Source organism: Oncorhynchus keta, chromosome 16 (assembly GCF_023373465.1).
Source record: "Oncorhynchus keta strain PuntledgeMale-10-30-2019 chromosome 16, Oket_V2, whole genome shotgun sequence".
Classification (NCBI taxonomy): domain Eukaryota; kingdom Metazoa; phylum Chordata; class Actinopteri; order Salmoniformes; family Salmonidae; genus Oncorhynchus; species Oncorhynchus keta.
In genome coordinates this window covers 15340659-15364871 of record NC_068436.1, presented here as the reverse complement: position 1 = coordinate 15364871, position 24213 = coordinate 15340659, and the positions used below count along the sequence as shown (strand labels likewise).

Here is a 24213-nt window from a genome sequence, read left to right as displayed (position 1 = left end):
CTACAGCTCTGATATCAGGCACTGTTGGGCTGCAGGTCATGAAGCCTACAGCTCTGATATCAGGCACTGTTGGGCTGGATGTCATGAAGCCTACAGCTCTGATATCAGGCACTGTTGGGCTGGATGTCATGAAGCCTACAGCTCTGATATCAGCCACTGTTGGGCTGGATGTCATGAAGCCTACAGCTCTGATATCAGGCACTGTTGGGCTGGATGTCATGAAGCCTACAGCTCTGATATCAGGCACTGTTGGGCTGGATGTCATGAAGCCTACAGCTCTGATATCAGGCACTGTTGGGCTGGATGTCATGAAGCCTACAGCTCTGATATCAGGCACTGTTGGGATGCATGTCATGAAGCCTACAGCTCTGATATCAGACACTGTTGGGCTGGATGTCATGAAGCCTACAGCTCTGATATCAGGCACTGTTGGGCTGGATGTCATGAAGCCTACAGCTCTGATATCAGGCACTGTTGGGCTGGATGTCATGAAGCCTACAGCTCTGATATCAGGCACTGTTGGGCTGCAGGTCATGAAGCCTACAGCTCTGATATCAGGCACTGTTGAGCTGCATGTCATGAAGCCTACAGCTCTGATATCAGGCACTGTTGGGCTGCAGGTCATGAAGCCTACAGCTCTGATATCAGGCACTGTTGGGCTGGATGTCATGAAGCCTACAGCTCTGATATCAGGCACTGTTGGGCTGGATATCATGAAGCCTACAGCTCTGATATCAGGCACTGTTGGGCTGCAGGTCATGAAGCCTACAGCTCTGATATCAGGCACTGTTGAGCTGCATGTCATGAAGCCTACAGCTCTGATATCAGGCACTGTTGGGCTGCAGGTCATGAAGTCTACAGCTCTGATATCAGGCACTGTTGGGCTGGATGTCATGAAGACTACAACTCTGATATCAGGCACTGTTGGGCTGGATGTCATGAAGCCTACAGCTCTGATATCAGGCACTGTTGGGCTGGATGTCATGAAGCCTACAGCTCTGATATCAGGCACTGTTGGGCTGGATGTCATGAAGCCTACAGCTCTGATATCAGACACTGTTGGGCTGGATGTCATGAAGCCTACAGCTCTGACATCAGGCACTGTTGGGCTGGATGTCATTGTCATGAAGCCTACAGCTCTGATATCAGGCAATGTTGGGCTGGATGTCATGAAGCCTACAGCTCTGATATCAGGCACTGTTGGGCTGGATGTCATGAAGCCTACAGCTCTGATATCAGACACTGTTGGGCTGGATGTCATGAAGCCTACAGCTCTGATATCAGGCACTGTTGGGCTGGATGTCATTGTCATGAAGCCTACAGCTCTGATATCAGGCACTGTTGGGCTGGATGTCATGAAGCCTACAGCTCTGATATCAGGCACTGTTGGGCTGCAGGTCATGAAGCCTACAGCTCTGATATCAGGCACTGTTGAGCTGCATGTCATGAAGCCTACAGCTCTGATATCAGGCACTGTTGGGCTGCAGGTCATGAAGCCTACAGCTCTGATATCAGGCACTGTTGGGCTGGATGTCATGAAGACTACAACTCTGATATCAGGCACTGTTGGGCTGGATGTCATGAAGCCTACAGCTCTGATATCAGGCACTGTTGGGCTGGATGTCTTGAAGCCTAAAGCTCTGATATCAGGCACTGTTGGGCTGGATGTCATGAAGCCTACAGCTCTGATATCAGCCACTGTTAGGCTGGATGTCATGAAGCCTACAGCTCTGATATCAGGCACTGTTGAGCTGGATGTCATGAAGCCTACAGCTCTGATATCAGGCACTGTTGGGCTGGATGTCATGAAGCCTACAGCTCTGATATCAGGCACTGTTGGGCTGGATGTCATGAAGCCTACAGCTCTGATATCAGGCACTGTTGGGCTGGATGTCATGAAGCCTACAGCTCTGATATCAGGCACTGTTGGGCTGGATGTCATGAAGCCTACAGCTCTGATATCAGGCACTGTTGGGCTGGATGGGGGCTCAATGTCAACACTTTCTCCCCCTGATACCTTCAACAGTTTTGGGGTGGATCAGGGACTGAGGCTCCATGACAGATCCCTGTCTCTAATAAACAACTTGGTTCTTTATGGGCTTCAGTCAGAAACAGATTAAAGTGGATAAAGGCAGGATATTATACACTTCCTGGGTGTGGGGATGTATCGGGACAGCAGCGCAGCGGAGATTGCCGGTCTCCCGTCGTCTTCTCTACAGAGTGCTGGAATGATGGAGGGCCACAATCTCTTCCAAAGCGGAGAAGAAAGAAGAAAGAGACCAATGGCAGGCATGAAGACATCCTCATTTCATGTTGTCCTCATTATAACCCACTCATCAAATAGACAAGGTCTTGGCCCCGGTGGGTCCCCCTACATTGTAACTGCCTTTTGTCCCATGTCTACCGAGATTTATACCATGGCATTGTTGAATACTTGTTTCTAATTGGCTTGAAGGGCATTCCAGAGCGTGCATTATTTCTCTATAGCGCACAGTATATTTGCATGTTAGAATTCAATGGCTATAATTAATTTTCTAATTCAAGTCGAATTGAAAACATTATTGGCATTGTTGAATTGGATTTTCATAATAGCAAGCTTGGACTGATGGTTTGGAAATCTAAACTAACAAGTCTGTTTGTTTGGTAACCAAGGCAACTACTGTCGCGAACTAGTAAACTTGCTAGCTACATACTTTTTAGTTCACTATATAAAATTCTCCATTTTCTTATTTCTTCACTCTATATGACACCTATTACCTTACTCAATATGCGTGTTGAGTTTCTGGGCACTACTGGAATGTTCCGGATTATCCAGAATGCTCTTTATAGACAACTTTTGAAAAGCCCAGATTATTTATGAACGGTAATTAAAGCAGTATTTCAGCCCGAGTGTGTGTGTGTGTATGTGTGTGTGTGTGTGTGTGTGTGTGTGTGTGTGTGTGTGTGTGTGTGTGTGTGTGTGTGTGTGTGTGTGTGTGTGTGTGTGTGTGTGTGTGTGTGTGTCAGCCTGAAAGCGATTCATTTTATCTGGCATGAACATATTTGGTGCCTTGGTGGATCTCTGGTCTAGGTCATTATTTTCATATTCTATCCATGGGCCTCCTAGCCTTGAGGGAATCTTCTAGATTATACAGTGAAACAGCACAGAAGTGCATTTTGGCTAATGATGGGAGAAATGTGGAGACCATATGTGCATTTCAAAACAAATGTAATGCTGTGTGTGTGTGTGTGTGTGTGTGTGTGTGTGTGTATATGCGCGTGCATATCTAAATGTGTGTGTGTGTCTCTCTGACTTCCAAACCCATTCCTGCAGCATTAAACATACTTTATTGTACAATTCCACACACAGGAAGTCACAGGCAGCTTCATAGTGGAAATAGTAGTCCCCATGTGCAAACGACAGATAAACGCCTTTCCAATAGTCACCCCTTCCACCACTCTGTCCTACAGTGCATCCCCTCTGTTATAAACACTACACACACTATCCACTGGTGACAAATAGATTCAATTAACCAGAAAGGAATAAATAAAGATATTTAATGTGGTATTGTACAATTGTAATCAAAAAGAGAGGGAGGGGGGACAGAGGGATGGAGGGATGGAGAGACAGAAAGAGAGCAGAGGGGACTCCCACTTAGTATTTCCAAGGGTTGTCAGAATATATACACTACCGTTCAAAAGTTCACCGTTCACTTATAAATGTCCTTGTTTTTGAAATAAATTTTTTGTGTCCATTTAAAATAATTGAAAGAAGAATAAATGAAATTGATCAGAAATACAGTGTAGACATTGCTAATGTTGTAAATGACTATTGTAGCTGGAAACGGCAGAGTTATCTACATAGGCGTACAGAGGCCCCTTATCAGCATCGATCACTCCGGTGTTCCAATGGCATGTTGTGTTAACTAATCCAAGTTTATCATTTTAAAAGGCTAATTGATCATTAGAAAACTATTTTGCAATTATGTTAGCACAGCTGAAAAAAGTTGTTCTGATTAAAGAAGCAATACAACTGGCCTTCTTTTAGACTAGTTGAGTATCTGGAGCATCAGCATTTGTGGGTTCGATTTAAAGGCTCAAAATGGCCCGAAAATGGCCAGCTTTCTTCTGAAACTCGTCAGTCTATTCTTGTTCTGAGAAATGAAGGCTATTCCATGCGAGAAATGGCCAAGAAACTGAAGATCTCATAAAACGCTGTGTACTACTCCCTTCACTGAACAGCGCAAACTGGCTCTAACCAGAATAGGAAAAACGAGTGGGAGGCCCAGGTGCACAACTGAGCAAGAGCACAAGTACATTAGAGTGTCTAGTTTGAAAAATAGACACATCACAAGTCCTCAACTGGCAGCTTCATTAAACAGTACCAGCAAAACACCAGTCTCAACATCAACAGTGAAGAGGCGAAGCGACTCCAGGATGCTGGCCTTCTAGGCAGAGTTGCGAAGAAAAAGTAATATCTCAGACTGGCCAATAAAAAGAAAAGATTAAGATGGGTAAAATAACAAACACTGGACAGAGGAACTCTGCATTGAAGGCCAGCATCCCGTTTCATTTCTCAGAACACTTGTCCTCTTTGCTTCACGGAAACATGGCTCACTCGAGACATGGTATCGGAGTCGGTACAGCCAGCTGGTTTCTTCACGCATCGCACCGACAGAAACAAGCATCTTTCTGGTAAGAAGAGGGGTGGGGGGGGGGTATGCCTTATGATTAACAAGACGTAGTGTGATCATAACAACACACAGGAACTCCTTCTGTTCACCTGACTTAGAATTCCTCACAATCAAATGTGACCACATTATCTACCAATTCTCTTCGATTATAATCACAGCCGCATATATTCCCCCCCCAAGCAGACACATCGACGGCCCTGAACTAACTTTATTTGACTCTATGTAAACGGGAAACCACATATCCTGAGGCTGCATTCATTGTAGCTGGGGATTTTAACAAGGCTAATCTGAAAACAAGACTTCCTAAATTGTATCAGCATATCGATTGTGCTACCAGGGCTGGTAAAACCCTGGATAATTGTTTATCTAACTTCTGTGACACATATAAGGCCCTCCCCCGTCCTCCTTTTGGACTCAATTTTGTTGCTCCCAGCCTATAGACAGAGACTAAAACAGGAAGTTCCCGCGCTCAGGTTTGTTCAACGCTGGTCTGACCAATCTGATTCCACGCTTCAAAATTGCTTCAATCACGTGGACTGGGATATGCTCCGCATTGCGTCAAACAACAACATTGACGAATACGCTGATTCGGTGAGCGAGTTTATTAGGAAGTACATCGGCAATGTCGTACCCACAGCAACTATTAAAACTTTCCCAAACCAGAAACCGTGGATTGATGGCAGCATTCACACGAAATTGAAAGAGCGAACCACTGCTTTTAACCAGGGCAAGGTGACCGGAAACATGACCGAATACAAACAGTGTAGCTATTCCCTCCGCAAGGCAATCAAACAAGCTAAGCGTCAGTATAGAGACAAAGTAGAGTCGCAATTCAACGGCTCAGACACAAGACGTATGTGGCAGGGTCTACAGTCAACTACGGATTACAAAAAGAAAACCAGCCCCGTCGCGGACCAGGATGTCTTGCTCCCAGACAGACTAAACAACTTCTTTGCTCGCTTTGAGGACAATACAGTGCCACTGACAGGCCCGCTACCAAAACCTGTGGACTCTCCTTCACTGCAGCTGACGTGAGTAAAACATTTAAATGTGTTAACCCTCGCAAGGCTGCAGGCCCAGCCGGCATCCCCAGCCGCGTCCCCAGAGCATGCGCAGACCAGCTGGCTGGTGTGTTTACGGACATATTCAATCAATCCCTATCCCAGTCTGCTGTTCCCACATGCTTCAAGAGAGCCACCATTGTTCCTGTTCCCAAGAAAGCTAAGGTAACTGAGCTAAACGACTACCGCCCCGTAGCACTCACTTCCGTCATCATGAAGTGCTTTGAGAGACTAGTCAAGGACCATATCACCTCCACCCTACCTGACAACATAGACCCACTCCAATTTGCTTACCGCCCCAATAGGTTTGCAGACGACGCAATCGCAACCACACTGCCCTAACCCATCTGGAGAAGAACAATACCTATGTGAGAATTCTGTTCATCGACTACAGCTCAGCATTTAACACCATAGTACCCTCCAAACTCATCATCAAGCTCGAGACCCTGGGTCTCGACCTCGCCCTGTGCAACTGGGTACGGGACTTCCTGACGGGCCGCCCCCAGGTGATGAGGGTAGGTAACAACATCTCCACCCCGCTGATCCTCAACACTGGGGCCCCACAAGGGTGTGTTCTGAGCCCTCTCTTGTACTCCCTGTTCACCCACAACTGCGTGGCCATGCACGACTCCAACTCAAACATCAAGTTTGCAGATGACACCACAGTGGTAGGCTTGATTACCAACAACGACGAGATGGCCTACAGGGAGGAGGTGAGGGCCCTCGGAGTGTGGCGTCAGGAAAATAACCTCACACTCAACGTCAACTATCCACATCGACGGGACGGTAGTGGATAGGGTAGTAAGTTCCTCGGCGTACACATCGTGGACAAATTTAATTGGTCCACCCACGCAGACAGAGTGGTGAAGAAGGCGCAGCAGTGCCTCTTCAACCTCAGGAGGCTGAAGAAATTTGGCTTGTCACCAAAATCACTCACAAACTTTTACAGATGCACAATCGAGAGCATCCGGTTGGGCTGTATCACCGCCTGGTATGGCAACTGCTCCGCCCACAACCGTAAGGCTCTCCAGAGGGTAGTGAGGTCTGCACAACGCATCACCGGGGGCAAACTACCTGCCCTCCAGGACACCTACACCACCCGATGTCACAGGAAGGCCATAAACATCATCAAGGACAGCAACCACCCGAGCCACTGCCTGTTCACCCCGCTATCGTCCAGAAGGCGAGGTCAGTACAGGTGCATCAAAGCTGGGACAGGGAGACTGAAAAACAGCTTCTATCTCAAGGCCATCAGACTGTTAAACAGCCACCACTAACATTGAGTGGCTGCTGCCAACATACTGACTCAACTCCAGCCACTTTAATAATGGAAAAATTGATGTAAAAATGTATCACTAGCCACTTTAAACAATGCCACTTAATATAATGTTTACATACCCTACATTACTCATCTCATATGTATATACTGTACTCTATACCATCTACTGCATCTTGTCATCTTTATGTAATACATGTATCACTAGCCACTTTAAACAATGCCACTTTTATATGTTTACATACCCTACATTACTCATATGTATATGCTGTACTCGATACCATCTACTGCATCTTGCCTATGTCGTTCTGTACCATCACTCATTCATATATTTTTATGTACATATTCTTCATCCCTTTACACTTGTGTGTATAAGGTAGTTGTGAAATTGTTAGATTACTCAGTGGTTATTACTGCATTGTCGGAACTAGAAGCACAAGCATTTCGCTACACTCGCATTAACATCTGCTAACCATCTGTATGTGACAAATAACATTTGATTTGAACAAGAATAGACTGACGAGTTTCAGAAGAAAGTTCTTTGTTTCTGGCCATTTTGAGCCTGTAATCAAACCCACATTCTATTAAAAAAAGATTTCTAAGAGACCCCAAACTTTTGAATAGTAGTGGTATACTATATATATATAAACTCAGCAAAAAAGAAAGGACCCTGTCTTTCAAAGATAATTGGTTAAAATCAAAATAACTCCACAGATCTTCATTGTAAAGGGTTTAACCTCTTGAACCTCTGGGGGCAGTATTTCATTTTTGGATGAAAAAAGTTCCCGTTTTAAACAAGATATTTTGTCACGAAAAGATGCTCGACTATGCATATAATTGACAGCTTTGGAAAGAAAACACTCTGACGTTTCCAAAACTGCAAAGATATTGTCTTTGAGTGCCACAGAACTAATGCTACAGGAGAAACCAAGATGAAATTTCACACAGGAAGTGAGCCAGATTTTGAATGAGCTGTGTTCCAATGTCTCCTTATATGGCTGTGAATGCGCAAGGAATGAGCCTACACTTTCTGTCGTTTCCCCAAGGTGTTTGCAGCATTGTGACGTATTTGTAGGCATATCATTGGAAAATTGACCATAAGAGACTACATTTACCAGGTGTCCGCTCGGTGTCCTCCGTCGAAACTAAACCAAACTGCAACGAGTGATTTATCATCGAATAGATATGTGAAAAACACCTTGAGGATTGATTCTAAACAACGTTTGCCATGTTTCTGTCGATATTATGGAGTTAATTTGGAAAAAAGTTTGCGTTGTAATGACTGAATTTTCTGTTTTTTTTCTTAGCCAAGCGTGATGAACAAAACGGAGCGATTTCTCCTACACAAATAATCTTTTTGGAAAAACTGAACATTTGCTATCTAACTGAGAGTCTCCTCATTGAAAACATCCGAAGTTCTTCAAAGGTAAATTATTTTATTTGAATGCTTTTCTTGTTTTTGTGAAAATGTTGCCTGCTGAATGCTAGGCTTAATGCTATGCTAGCTAACAATACTCTTACACAAATGCTTGTGTAGCTATGGTTGAAAAGCATTTTTTGAAAATCTGAGATGACAGTGTTGTTAACAAAAGGCTACGCTTGTGAGCCAATATATTTATTTCATTTCATTTGCGATTTTCATGAATAGTTAACGTTGCGTTATGGTAATGAGCATGAGGCTATAATTACGCTCCCGGATACGGGATTGCTCGTCGCAACAGGTTAAACACCATTTCCCATGCTTGTTCAACGAACCATAAACAATTAATGAACATGCACCTGTGGAAAGGTCGTTAAGACACTAACAGCTTACAGACAGTAGGCACTTAAGGTCACAGTTCTGAAATCTTAGGACACTAATGAGGCCTTTCTACTGACTGAAAAACACCAAAAGAAAGATAACTAGTGTCCCTGCTCATCTGCGTGAACGTGCCTTAGGCATGCTGCAAGGAGGCATGAGGACTGCAAATGTGGCCAAGGCAATACATTGCTATGTCCGTACTGTGAGACGCCTAATCTACTGCTACAGAGAGACAGGATGGACAGCCGATCGTCCTCGCAGTGACAGACCACGTGTAACAACACCTGCACAGTATCGGTACATCCGAACATCACACCTGCGGGACAGGTACAGGATGGCAACAACAACTGCCCGAGTTACACTAGGAACACACAATCCCTCCATCAGTGCTCAGACTGTCTGCAATAGGCTGAGAGAGGCTGGACTGAGGGCTTGTAGGTCTGTTGTAAGGCAGGTCCTCACCAGACATCACCGGCAACAACGTTGGCTTTTATGCCTGGAGCTGTATTTCAGCAGATCAGTTCATCTTCAGCCTTCTACCCTGCTCAGATAAACCAGCTTCCGGTCAGAGGGTGGATAGTAAAGCAAGGGCATCTGGAGGTAAGCTTGGTCAATGTGACAGATGACGGTGAATAGTGCAGGGACAGTGAACTGGTGAGATGATAGTGAATGGTGCTGGGACAGTGAACTGGTGAGATGATAGTGAATGATGCTGGGACAGTGAACTGGTGAGATGATAGTGAATGATGCTGGGACAGTGAACTGGTGAGATGATAGTGAATGATGCTGAGACAGTGAACTGGTGAGATGATAGTGAATGGTGCTGGGACAGTGAACTGGTGAGATGATAGTGAATGGTGCTGGGTCAATGAACTGGTGAGATGATAGTGAATGGTGCTGGGTCAATGAACTGGTGAGATGATAGTGAATGGTGCTGAGACAGTGAACTGGTGAGATGATAGTGAATGGTGCTGTGACAGTGAACTGGTGAGATGATAGTGAATGGTGCTGGGTCAATGAACTGGTGAGATGATAGTGAATGGTGCTGGGTCAATGAACTGGTGAGATGATAGTGAATGGTGCTGAGACAGTGAACTGGTGAGATGATAGTGAATTGTGCTGGGACAGTGAACTGGTGAGATGATAGTGGTGTTATTAATGGTGGAATAGACTGGTGGGTGTTATCCAATAGGATTGTATGAATAAGACAGGCAGTCAAGACATGGAGGGAGGCATTGGCCTGTGATAATGTAGCCTCACTCTAGAGCTTCATCTCTGAACACACACTATCATTTCCCATCATCATCAAATCTAAAAACGCTAAACTGGGTCACAGGGTGCCATCCCCTCTTCTTTTAGAGAGAATAGAGAGAGAGAGAGAGAGAGAGAGAGAGAGAGAGAGAGAGAGAGAGAGAGAGAGAGAGAGAGAGAGAGAGTAGAGAATAGAGAGAGAATAGGGAGAGAGAAAAGAGAGAATAGAAAGAATAGATAATAGAGAGAGAGAATAGAGAGAGAGAGAGAGAATAGAGAGAATAGAGAGAGAATAGAGAGAATAGAGAGAGAATAGAGAGAGAGAGAGAGAATAGAGAGAGAGAGAGAGAGATAGAGAGAGAGAGAGAATAGAGAGAGAGAGAGAATAGAGAGAGAGAGAGAGAGAGAATAGAGAGAGAGAGAATAGAGAGAGAGAGAATAGAGAGAAAGAGAGAGAAGAGAGAGAGAATAGAGCGAGAGAGAGAGAGAGGGTGAGAGTGACAGCCATGTTAAACATGTCAGAGACTTCTGTCTGCACAGAGTTTACAGTGTTGCATTGAGAGTTACATTAACAAACAGTGCTTTTTGTACAGGACTAGTGTCCTGACAGCTAATGGACAAACCGAATGGTCTGGCAGGATTTGAGGTAGCTTCCTGTTGTCTATTTGATAAGTTGGAATGTGAATTCAAACATTTGAAACATTTGTTTTGGTTGTTGGAGACGTTATTAGCATATTAGCGCTTTCAGTTTTAAAATTATGCAAAACACACTGCTGTGAATTGTTAGTGTGTGTGTTTTGACAGGGTGATCACCAGGCTTCCTCTCTGAAACGGTGATAACTTCTCCCCTGTGTACACAACCAGGGATACATTATTGAAAGGGCCTGGGTTGCAACGTCTTTGTTGCTGTTTACATCCTGTTTGCGTTGCTATTTGAGTCCCCATCTCGATTTGACTAGCCTACATCAGGTCTTTACAGGAAGCTGACCGTGGCCATTTTCAACCTGGTTCTCGCTTTTGAAAAAAACAATATCTATGACCAAAGTTCTACAAACTATGAACACAGGAAGTGCATTACAAATCGCCTCTTTAGAGACAACTTAAAAAGAGAAGATCCAACCAAACACTGCTATGGACAGCATACATAAACTATAGCAGTCAACTGAACACATGAGCCGAGCCAGGAGAAGTCTGATATCGAACTTCATCTAATCTAAACAGCCGTTTAGACCAAAGCACGGTTCCTGGAAGCACCTGAAGAGTAATGACGGTGATTGAACTATCACCATCATACACAGCAGCCTGACCCTATGGTAACATACAGACAGGAAGTGATTAAGGACAATGCTACAACGTGTTATGGGTCAAAGGTCATACGACTTCCGCTTTCCAGCCTGGCACTAACAACCGATTAAGTGGTCTCGGAAGGGGGAAGAAATCACCATACATCAAAATGCCATAAGTGCTTCAATGTGTGTGTGTGTGTGTCACAGGGGTTGTCAATGGCGACAGAAGGAGCAGTGTTGTTAAGGTACAACACAAATCATTTGTAAAGGGGAGCTTGTCAAAAAGGCTGTTGTTGTTGTGTGGAGACGAGGACAAGAGGGAGGTGTGGCTGAGGTGTCCGAGAGCAAGGCTTTAGGTGAGAAAAGAATGGGGACACAGATGCACTGGCAGTCAAACACACTCAAAGTCACATCGTCAAACTGTGTGCTAGAAAGTTTGGATCGAATAAAAACCTCACTGAGCTCAAGTTAGTCATCACAAAAGACGAGAATGTCAACGAGAATGTATTTTGTGACGACTTTTGACCTCCATTTGGTCCACAAGTACTTCCGGTATCGTGTGACTCCGTTAATCATTGAATCAGTTTGACTTTCTTTACAAGCCATCTACTCCTTTCTACTCCTTTAGGAAAACAGAATTCATCAAGGTTTCGATTCACTGCTATGCTTTTAAAGAATGGGTGAAATATGGCTTCTATAGAACCTGGTCGAGTCGAACTCGACCGTTTGAATGGAAAGTTGTTTTCATTTCACTCAAAGCTGTAGACTGCATTTCTCGTCAAACAGAAGTATATGGCTTTCTCATGTCCACCACAGCTAGAACAAAGCAAATCCATTCAGTCCAGAACTAAGGAGTTTTTGCTGTGTTCGCCCTGGCTAGGACACTAAATCAACCAACCCATCCCTTTAAAGGGATAAATCCAAAGTGAGAGAGTGTCCCCACTGTATTTACCGTGGTCAAAACCCACAGGTCATCCAGCTCATCCCTTTAAAGGGATAAATCCAAAGTGAGAGAGTGTCCCCACTGTATTTACCGTGGTCAAAACCCACAGGTCATCCAGCTCATCCCTTTAAAGGGATAAATCCAAAGTGAGAGAGTGTCCCCACTGTATTTACCGTGGTCAAAACCCACAGGTCATCCAGCTCATCCCTTTAAATTATTGTTGTGCTTGTGCACTCAGCACGCTGTATTGTGAGTTGCTCTCGCCATCACGTCAGTGGTTTGTGGAGACAGGGAGGAGACAGGCAGGAGACAGGCAGGAGACAGGCAGGAGACAGGGAGGAGACAGGGAGGAGACAGGGAGGAGACAGGGAGAAGACAGGGAGGAGACAGGGAGGGGACAGGGAGGGGACAGGGAGGGGACAGGGAGGAGACAGGCAGGAGACAGGGAGGAGACAGGGAGGGGACAGGGAGGAGACAGGGAGGAGACAGGCAGGAGACAGGCAGGAGACAGGGAGGGGACAGGGAGGGGACAGGGAGGAGACAGGGAGGAGACAGGGAGGAGACAGGGAGGAGACAGGGAGGGGACAGGGAGGGGACAGGGAGGAGACAGGGAGGAGACAGGCAGGAGACAGGCAGGAGACAGGGAGGAGACAGGGAGGGGACAGGGAGGAGACAGGGAGGAGACAGGGAGGAGACAGGGAGGAGACAGGGAGGGGACAGGGAGGAGACAGGGAGGAGACAGGGAGGAGACAGGTCCTCACAAGGCACTCTGTTAATGACCTTCACAGTCAGTGGACCTGACACTGTCAAAAAGCTCCAGAAAAGTGACTCAAATCCAACCTGGATGCGCTCCCAGTTCTGACTGGGGGCCAAACAAACAACTTGTGACAAACATTCCAACAAGCCTGACATTAAAAACCTTCCATTTGCTGAGGCTGAGAGAGAGAAAGAGAGGTAGAGAGCGAGAGATGAAATGAAGAAGTAATGAGTGTGAAATAAGAAGCCTTAGGATTTGAGAGCCTGAAGTTCAAATTCAATAGCGTAGACTTCTCCTGTCTCTAAAAACATGTCCCTTAGGTGGTGAACTTCATAGAAGTGGAAGGGAAAAACAAACTCCCCCGGTCAAACATCAAATACCAATTTCACATATATATTTGCTTAAGGACCCCGTGTAAATCCAGACCTTATTAAGACGAGAACTACGTCAATGTCGAGCTGGTTTCAAACAGCTCTGAGGGGAGAACAACTGTTCTGTCTTCTGAAAGAAAATTTGTCCAGTTTCTCTCAGTAGAGAAAGGTAGTTAGCGAACTGAGCTACTGCTTGACAATAACCCTCCATACAGCAAACTGTAGACTCCTCTTAACAAGCTGTAGAATACATATGCCTGCTGTTCTCTGTTCTCATAGTCGAAACCAGCGCTGTTGTCTTTGAGCGGCTTGGAGAGTAGGAGAAAATCTGAATCACTGGCTTGAACCCAACAACAGAGGATGGATCACAAAGACTCATGGCTGCTTTCGCCTTTGAAAATCCCTCCTCAGTGGATGAGCTACCAAACCAAACAGAATATTGGAGAGAGAGCGCGAGAGAGAGAGCGCATGAGATAGCGTGAGAACGAGAGAGAGTGTGAGAGATGCAAATGAGAGTATGCTTGCGCAAGAGTAAATTTCCATAGGGAGACATGAGGAAACAAGAATCTGGGCCATCCTATCAGACAACAACATAATACCACCTGACTGGTATAACAAGGCATTAGGTCTCCAGAGGACTACAGTAGCAGCCTTGTATTCCACTGTACAGAATAGACTTTCAGCTGTGGGCCATTCTGCCTTGACCACCAACATTACCACCACATCCTCAAGGGCGTAACTGTTGACCAAATAAAATGACTTCCTCCTAAAGTCGACCATTGTGAGATCAACCCGGGGATGAAGAAAGTAACACTGATATTTCTAAACTCTTTCAAAAGTTGTAATTTGAGAGAGTTTTAAGCTTGAGAGGTAAAATCGCCACAAAGAACATCCCAAAACCTCCAACCCATACACCGATAGGCCTCCACCACCGCAACAGACTCAAATTCAATTTACAGGGTAGTGTAGATAAGCCCCCAGTTGTTGCCCAGTCTCTCTTTCTGTTGGGGATTAAAGGAACTTTCCTAGGTTGTGTGTGTTCTTTCATCCCTCGTTCAGTGCAATTGGAAAATGACACTCCGCAGGGCGTGTGTGTGTGTGTATGTGTGTGTGCTTGCAACTCCGTGGGCCAAACACTAAGACAACACAGTCAATGTTCTCCCTCCACTTTACGGGAACACATTGCCACAGAGTACCCTTTTAGCTTGTAAAAAGCACCACTATGACGTCCCTCCTTTCATCAGAATCAGCATCATCAAACGGATCAATCATTGGGCCTTGGCTGGTGTTTGTTTGCAGACGCGCTCAGACACAAGCTCACACACAAGCTCACACACACACACACCAGCCAGGTCATTCAAGATCCACTTCAAAATTAGACATCACTCCAGGTACCCAGGACGTCGGGAGATGCCTTCAAAACCGGGCACTAGGGGCAACAGTGAACACTATTACCATCAAGTCTGCTTGGGCGTTGTGAACGGTGGTTGTGGCTGGTGGGCTATCCCAAACCTTAACAATTCGGAATTAATGCCTAAACTTAACCATGGAGTTGTTTTTGTTTTAACCCTATCCCAAACCTGAACTATTAACCTCTTAACTTAACCATTTGGAATTAATGCCTAAACTTAACCATGGAGTTGTTTTTGTTTTAACCCTATCCCAAACCTGAACTATTAACCTCTTAACTTAACCATTTGGAATTAATGCCTAAACTTAACCAGCCGCAAGGCCCTGCCGATAGCAGCGGAGCAACTCAGACTGTTCAAAACACGTCAACATTTGACATTTGAAGCAACTTCGAAATATGACGTTTGGACAAACATTGTCAAACGTCGGAATCTGAAGTCAAATTAGCCAAACTGTGAGATCTTGTTGCACAGAAAGACAGATGTATAGAAAGACAGACACACAGACATGTACACACACACACACGCCAGCTGCACAATCTCCCTCCCTCGTGGCAGCGAGTAGCGCTGTCAATCATACCAGTGACAATTATGGCCAGGGACCCGTGCTCACCTTCAGGAAATGAGAAAGAATAACGGAGCGAGGCAAAAGAATGACAGAAGAGAAAAAGAGAGAGTGAAAAAGGGCAGACAGAGGAGCCAAAGAGACTGAGAAATAAACCCATTTTCAGTGAAACACCCACAGTCTGTCTGATTATGCTGAAGTAGCAGCAGTAGCAGCAGCAGCAGCAGCAGCAGGAGCAGCAACAGTAGCTGCAGTAGCAGCCAAGCCAGGCTTATAATTGCATCTCAGTAGCTAGACTGTTGACTTTCTTTTCTCACCAGCTTTTTCCCCACACACACATGCATGTTTGGTATGGGGGTGTTCTGTGCTCTAACAGGTGTCTTTATTCCCATGGGAACTACCTCTCTGACCTCCCATCATCCTCCAGGTGTTCTCTCTCACTCTCTCTTTCTTTATCCTTTGTCTCTGACTATTTATTCTCTGTCTGTCTCTCCGTCAGTCTCTTTTAATCGCTCTCTCAATCTCTTTGCCCTACCACACCTCTACACACACTTCCACATTCTAAATGCAAACTTCTTTCCGTTTCCCTCCACCAGGCCAGAAATTCTAGATCCACCCCCACACACAGCCAGATAACTTGCCCTGCCCTCTGATACCATGTAATTGACCAGCTAACAAAACTGTGCATTGTCTAGCCCTGGGTTGTCTGGCAAATAGGGCAGACAACTACTTGCATCATTCCAATACCATGGTTGCTAAGGCCCTTGGATTATAACACTATACAGAAAAATACAGGCGTTTGAAGGTCCAACAACTGAAGAGTTAGTCTTACTTTAAAGCCTGTGGATAGAAAAAGAATAACAGCAGCCTCCAAACGTCAGGACAAGGAAACAGACAAGATCAGTTAAAAGGTAAGATCAAGAGATAAAAACAAGTTCTATTGAAGAGTTAGTCTTACTTTAAGTCCATGTATAGAAAATAAAGCTACCCACATCTATTCTAAAATATTTGACTTTAACCTCCAACGGTTAGGAGGGAAAAAAACAAGAGCGCAAAGAGGCCAGCACTGGCCTTCAACCATCAATTACCGATCAAAGAAAACCATTAAGAGTGGTGCAAAGGCATTCAGGGTCTGAGAGTTGAGAAATAAATGAATAAAGAAAGAAAGAGAAAGGAGTTGAGAAAGAGGAGAGAGGTAGAATTGAGAAAGAGGAGAGAGGTAGAGTTGAGAAAGAGGAGAGAGGTAGAGTTGAGAGAGGAAAGAGGTAGAATTGAGAAAGAGGAGAGAGGTAGAGTTGAGAAAAAGGTAGAGTTGAGAAAGAGGAGAGAGGTAGAGTTGAGAAAGAGGTAGAGTTGAGAAAGAGGTAGAGTTGAGAAAGAGGTAGAGTTGAGAAAGAGGTAGAGTTGAGAAAGAGGAGAGAGGTAGAGTTGAGAAAGAGGAGAGGGGTAGAGTTGAGAAAGAGGAAAGAGGTAGAGTTGAGAAAGAGGAGAGAGGTAGAGCTGAGAAAGAGGAGAGAGGTAGAGCTGAGAAAGAGGAGAGAGGTAGAGCTGAGAAAGAGGAGAGAGGTAGAGCTGAGAAAGAGGAGAGAGGTAGAGCTGAGAAAGAGGAGAGAGGTAGAGCTGAGAAAGAGGAGAGAGGTAGAGCTGAGAAAGAGGAGAGAGGTCGAGCTGAGAAAGAGGAGAGAGGTTGAGTTGAGAAAGAGGAGAGAGGTCGAGTTGAGAAAGAGGAGAGTTGAGAAAGAGGAGAGAGGTAGAGTTGAGAAAGAGGAGAGAGGTAGAGTTGAGAAAGAGGAAAGAGGTCGAGTTGAGAAAGAGGAGAGAGGTAGAGTTGAGAAAGAGGAGAGAGGTAGAGTTGAGAAAGAGGAGAGAGGTCGAGTTGAGAAAGAGGAGAGAGGTCGAGTTGAGAAAGAGGAGAGAGGTCGAGTTGAGAAAGAGGAGAGAGGTCGAGTTGAGAAAGAGGAGAGAGGTAGAGTTGAGAAAGAGGAGAGAGGTAGAGTTGAGAAAGAGGAGAGTTGAGAAAGAGGAGAGAGGTAGAGCTGAGAAAGAGGAGAGAGGTAGAGTTGAGAAAGAGGAGAGAGGTAGAGTTGAGAAAGAGGAGAGAGGTAGAGTTGAGAAAGAGGAGAGAGGTAGAGTTGAGAAAGAGGAGAGAGGTATAGAGTTGAAAAAGTGGAGAGAGGTAGAGCTGAGAAAGAGTTGAGAGGTAGAGTTGAGAAAGAGGTCGAGTTGAGAAAGAGGTAGAGTTGAGAAAGAGGTAGAGTTGAGAAAGAGGTAGAGTTGAGAAAGAGGTAGAGTTGAGAAAGAGGAGAGAGGTAGAGTTGAGAAAGAGGAAAGAGGTAGAGCTGAGAAAGAGGAGAGAGGTAGAGCTGAGAAAGAGGAGAGAGGTAGAGTTGAGAAAGAGGAGAGAGGTAGAGTTGAGAAAGAGGAGAGAGGTAGAGTTGAGAAAGAGGAGAGAGGTAGAGTTGAGAAAGAGGAGAGAGGTCGAGTTGAGAAAGAGGAGAGAGGTCGAGTTGAGAAAGAGGAGAGAGGTCGAGTTGAGAAAGAGGAGAGAGGTCGAGTTGAGAAAGAGGAGAGAGGTCGAGTTGAGAAAGAGGAGAGAGGTCGAGTTGAGAAAGAGGAGAGAGGTAGAGTTGAGAAAGAGGAGAGTTGAGAAAGAGGAGAGAGGTAGAGCTGAGAAAGAGGAGAGAGGTAGAGTTGAGAAAGAGGAGAGAGGTAGAGTTGAGAAAGAGGAGAGAGGTCGAGTTGAGAAAGAGGAGAGAGGTCGAGTTGAGAAAGAGGAGAGAGGTCGAGTTGAGAAAGAGGAGAGAGGTCGAGTTGAGAAAGAGGAGAGAGGTCGAGTTGAGAAAGAAGAGAGAGGTAGAGCTGAGAAAGAGGAGAGAGGTCGAGTTGAGAAAGAGGAGAGAGGTCGAGTTGAAAAAGAGGAGAGTTGAGAAAGAGGAGAGTTGAGAAAGAGGAGAGAGGTAGAGTTGAGAAAGAGGAAAGATGTAGAGTTGAGAAAGAGGAAAGATGTAGAGTTGAGAAAGAGGAGAGAGGTAGAGTTGAGAAAGAGGTCGAGTTGAGAAAGAGGAGAGAGGTCGAGTTGAGAAAGAGGAGAGTTGAGAAAGAGGAGAGAGGTAGAGTTGAGAAAGAGGAAAGAGGTAGAGTTGAGAAAGAGGAGAGAGGTAGAGTTGAGAAAGAGGTCGAGTTGAGAAAGAGGAGAGAGGTCGAGTTGAGAAAGAGGAGAGAGGTCGAGTTGAGAAAGAGGAGAGTTGAGAAAGAGGAGAGAGGTAGAGCTGAGAAAGAGGAGAGAGGTAGAGTTGAGAAAGAGGAGAGAGGTAGAGTTGAGAAAGAGGAGAGAGGTAGAGTTGAGAAAGAGGAGAGAGCAATGTTCAATCACCTTAGATTGAGGGTCAGCTGATCGTCCTTTGACCTCAGCAGGTCGCTAATGGAGAAGGTAGCGCTGCCCAGGAAACTGCTCTGTGGACAGAGAACAAAGACAGCAGTCAGGCGTTAGCATGCTAGTTTAGTAGCATACATCAAGTCAGTTAACAGCCAATCATTAGCATGATGATAGCATTCAGCAGTAGCAAGTCATCTTACAGCTAATTAGCATTAGTATTGAAATCCGAATGGACATTTACTGATACTGCTGGCGCCCTATAGGTGAGTGCATTACGCTCCTGTCAAGAGGTCGACCTTTATGGCACAGGTGGTAGTGTGCTTGACCCTCAGAGTTGCCGGTTCAAGCCGCACTCTGACTGCCCTGCCTACATTGCTACAAAATCAAAAATGTATTCAAAGCACACCGGAGTATGCTGCAATATATCAACAACCTTTGCTGTGGCCTTTGGAAGGACAGAAACAGGTGAAATGCTGGAAAGACACATTAGAAAATAAGGATTGCGAACCCACCCAACAGCAAACTCAACCTCTGCCTTGCTGTAAAGCAAGCCTCTCCAATTCAAAAAGGGAGAGTTACTACATCCATTAAATGAATGATATATACCCATTGATTCTGGAAGAATATAACTTCTAAAAGCCTCATGAGCTTAGTTCAGCTGTTGTACCCCATCATAACCCAAAATATAAGCTTGTTTTACTCTATTCTCTCGTGGACAGACTACCAATATATCTGTGGTAGATGTATCATGACAGAACGGGGAGAGGGAGATACCGAGCAGCATCTGTTCCGGTGTTTGGGTTGTTCCTCACTTGTTATTTGGACACATTTTGCAGGTGTTATCGTTTAAATCTCCGAAGGGGAGGGGACATTTGGCCCACAGACTTGCCAGTAACTTGCAAAGATCTCCTCGTTCTGGTCCCACTCTTAGTTCTAGCATCTCTTCATCTTAACACGTATGGACCCAGAACTGAGCAGCTGACCACTTACATGAGACTTTAGTTTGTAAAACAAAGTAAACGTAAACAAACACTATTTGAGAGTGGTTACATTTCTCCAGCCGCATCCCTCAGCTTTTACCGAAACAGGGGCGGGGATCGACTGTGTTATTATTTCAACATTGCCCCTTTAAAAACACCATTGTTCTAAAACAAGACCAGGCCTAGACTTTCTACTCCATTTATACAGAGAACATCCTCAGTCAAAGGGGTTTCCGACCAAGCAAGCTCATGGACGCACACACACTGCTGAGGACACCCAGGTGCTGCAGGCTTGATGTGCACACACACTGCTGAGGACACCAAGTGCTGCAGGCTTGATGTGCACACACACTGCTGAGGACACCCAGGTGCTGCAGGCTTGATGTGCACACACACTGCTGAGGACAGCCAGGTGCTGCAGGCTTGATGTGCACACACACTGCTGAGGACACCCAGGTGCTGCAGGCTTGATGTGCACACACACTGCTGAGGACACCCAGGTGCTGCAGGCTTGATGTGCACACACACTGCTGAGGACACCCAGGTGCTGCAGGCTTGATGTGCACACACACTGCTGAGGACACCCAGGTGCTGCAGGCTTGATGTGCACACACACTGCTGAGGACACCCAGGTGCTGCAGGCTTGATGTGCACACACACTGCTTTGGACACCCAGGTGCTGCAGGCTTGATGTGCACACACACTGCTTTGGACACCCAGGTGCTGCAGGCTTGATGTGCACACACACTGACATGCACCTCTTCCCTTTCTCTCTCACACCCGTCTGCATGACACACACTTCCACACTGTTTGCCTTACAGACACTCACTCTCTTTGTTACATTAGAGCAGGTGGGCACCGAGCTCACCACGCCACGATATGCTCTACCACACACACACACACACACACACACACACACACACACACACACACACACACACACACACACACACACACACACACACACACACACACACACACACACAGAGTTAAGACAAAAACAAAGGCCAACCCCCTCGATAATTCATCCACAATTAATTAACAACTCTATTCTTATGTAGATAATGAGGCTAACAGTGTGTGTGTGTCTTTTTCACTGTCTCAGATCCTGTGGTATTGGGACTCTACTTGTCTGCCTCACGGCCTTTGTGTTAAACGCTGAACCTTTTCTTCTGAGCCTTTAGTTTAGCATTTAGTCTCAATGCTCTCAATTACAAACATACTGGAACATGTCAGAGAAAAGTACAGAGAAAATACATCTGTTCATCTCCTAGTTCTACTAAGACATCTGTTCATCTCATAGATCTACTAAGACATCTGTTCATCTCATAGATCTACTAAGACATCTGTTCATCTCATAGTTCTACTAAGACATCTGTTCATCTCATAGATCTACTAAGACATCTGTTCATCTCATAGTTCTACTAAGACATCTGTTCATCTCATAGTTCTACTAAGACATCTGTTCATCTCATAGTTCTACTAAGACATCTGTTCATCTCATAGTTCTACTAAGACATCTGTTCATCTCCTAGATCTACTAAGACATCATCTCATAGTTCTACTCATCTGTTCATCTCATAGATCTACTAAGACATCTGTTCATCTCATAGTTCTACTAAGACATCTGTTCATCTCATAGTTCTACTAAGACATCTGTTCATCTCATAGATCTACTAAGACATCTGTTCATCTCATAGTTCTACTAAGACATCTGTTCATCTCCTAGTTCTACTAAGACATCTGTTCATCTCATAGTTCTACTAAGACATCTGTTCATCTCATAGTTCTACTAAGACATCTGTTCATCTCATAGTTCTACTAAGACATCTGTTCATCTCATAGTTCTACTAAGACATCTGTTCATCTCATAGTTCTACTAAGACATCTGTTCATCTCATAGTTCTACTAAGACATCTGTTCATCTCATAGTTCTACTAAGACATCTGTTCATCTCATAGTTCTACTAAGACATCTGTTCATCTCATAGTTCTACTAAGACATCTGTTCATCTCATAGATCTACTAAGACATCTGTTCATCTCATAGTTCTACTAAGACATCTGTTCATCTCATAGTTCTACTAAGACATCTGTTCATCTCATAGTTCTACTAAGACATCTGTTCATCTCATAGATCTACTAAGACATCTGTTCATCTCATAGATCTACTAAGACATCTGTTCATCTCATAGTTCTACTAAGACATCTGTTCATCTCATAGATCTACTAAGACATCTGTTCATCTCATAGATCTACTAAGACATCTGTTCATCTCATAGTTCTACTAAGAGATCTGTTCATCTCATAGATCTACTAAGACATCTGTTCATCTCATAGTTCTACTAAGACATCTGTTCATCTCATAGTTCTACTAAGACATCTGTTCATCGCATAGTTCAATTAAGCAAAAGTTTTCAATATCTCCTACTTGTCATGTTGACTGCATGTGAGCATTTAACGATCTGTATTATTCTCTTAAATCTGCATATCCATATATGCGTATTGAACTATTAAATAATAAACATTTTAGTCATTTACCAGACTCTCTTATCCAGATCCTTGATATTACCTTCTTAAAACAATTCCATATAGCTTAGTAGAGGGTTTTTAAGACAATAGTGTTAAAATGTTAATGGACATTACACAGGGCACATACTGTATCAGTAACCCCTCACACGATTGGACCCTGTCGTCATGGAGGCAGGAGTTCCTCATCTGTCATCAGCACTGGTCCCCTGTCACACGGCAGGGTTTTAATGACAGGGTCAAATGTCCTATGATATCCCCAGGTGGATAAGTGTGTGTGGACAGGAAGAGACAAATACAGAGAAAGAGTGAGAGGAGAGAATGCCCCCAGAGCTGCCATTCCTACTATAGAGTGCCGAAGGACGATGGGACAAGCTCAGGACAGCTCTTAGCCAGCCTTGCTGACCCTGTATACGGTTCCTAGTTTAGATGTAATGAGATATCGATTTGGGTTCAACTTTTGTTCAAGTCTTGCATTTTGTTATCCCTCCCTCCCACCCAATTTGAGTGCATTCTCTCTCTCTCTCTCTCTCTCTCTCTCTCTCTCTCTCTCTCTCTCTCTCTCTCTCTCTCTCTCTCTCTCTCTCTCTCTCTCTCTCTCTCTCTCTCTCTCTCTCTCTCTCTCTCTCTCTCTCTCTCTCTCTCTCCCCCTACCACCCTCTCTCTCCCCCTACCACCCTCTCTCTCTCCCCTACCACCCTCCTCTCTCTCCCCTACCACCCTCTCTCTCTCTCCCCTACCACCCTCTCTCTCTCTCTCCCCCTACCACCCTCTCTCTCTCTCCCCTACCACCCTCTCTCCCCTACCACCCTCTCTCTCTCCCCTATAACTCTCTCTATCATTCTCTCCCCATCACACTCGCTCTCCTTCATCTTGTCCCACTCTTCGCCCTGAGCAGTCCCCCTGTATCTGATAAAAAAGGGCACATCCTGTCTGCTGACCTTTGAGCCATTATTTCTCTCCAGAGCCTTTTCCTGAAAACACACACACACACACACACACACACACACACACACACACACACACACACACACACACACACACACACACACACACACACACACACACACACACCTACAGCCCAGAGCCCTGTGGGCTCCTAACACAGCACCCTGCTACACAGAACCCGACACAAGGCCAAAGACCTGTGGATACATTTTTCCCTAGTGCACTATTTTTGACCGGGACCAATAAGGCTCGGAGAACACAGCACGCTCAAATGTCTGCACTGTGCACAGCAGTCACTAATAAGAGCTGGATTAGGGGGTTTCTCAGAAAAACAGCTTGAGGTTGACCATTATAATATCCCTATGCACTTGTTTGCGTCCCAAAAGGCACCCTGTTCCCGATATAGTGCACTACTTTTGACCAGAGCACTATCAAAAGTAGTGCACTGAATAGGGTGCTATTTGGAACACACACTAACGCATGTAGTCATTACCTGGTCCAAAACGAGCCGTCTGGTAAATAGCCACGGAAATCCATTCCTTAGCATATTTTTCTAAATCTTCACGACTACAAGCTTAAAATGTAATGAAGCTCCAGGGAGCTGGAATCTAACACAGGATCAAAGAAAATAAGAAGAGACGAAGAGGGAGAGTGAAAAAAGAGAGGGAGACAAATGATGCTCTTCATTCATTCTTTTCCAGCATCAGGGAGGACTGATTATGATGGTCTCACTCCGATCGCTCTCTCTCTCGCTCCCTTTCTCTCGACATCTTTCCTCACTCGTTGTCCCACTCATGTTCAGGGGTAGAAATAAACTTTATCTCTGCTCTCCTTTGCTGTCTTTTGAAACGGAACACGGCAGCTCACCCATCACACACCAATCTTGCGAACACACACAAGCACACGCTCGCACACACACTCTCCTATAAAGAATAGACCAACACACTCGCAAAACAACACCCCCACTTCTATAAAAACTGCATCACACA

General features: G+C 45.1%; 1 protein-coding gene and 1 long non-coding RNA gene across 11 annotated transcripts in view; one reads left to right on the top strand and one right to left on the bottom strand.

Annotated features, from left to right (window-relative positions):
• Nucleotides 1-24213, bottom strand: part of LOC118378614 (type II inositol 3,4-bisphosphate 4-phosphatase-like) — a 263199-nt gene that overhangs the window by 147217 nt on the left and 91769 nt on the right. For all 9 annotated transcript variants that reach the window (XM_052464784.1, XM_052464786.1, XM_052464785.1 and 6 more), the window contains one exon: nt 18767-18846. In XM_052464784.1, the coding sequence (XP_052320744.1) occupies nt 18767-18846 (80 nt within the window). The remainder of the gene's footprint in view (nt 1-18766; nt 18847-24213) is intronic.
• On the top strand, nt 18881-20569 carry LOC127907971 (uncharacterized). 2 transcript variants are annotated; one of them, XR_008065784.1, is made up of 3 exons: nt 18881-20030; nt 20162-20381; nt 20470-20569. It is a non-coding gene; the product is annotated as an uncharacterized LOC127907971 (long non-coding RNA). The 2 variants fall into 2 exon arrangements; XR_008065782.1 differs by lacking the exon at nt 18881-20030 and adding an exon at nt 20074-20117.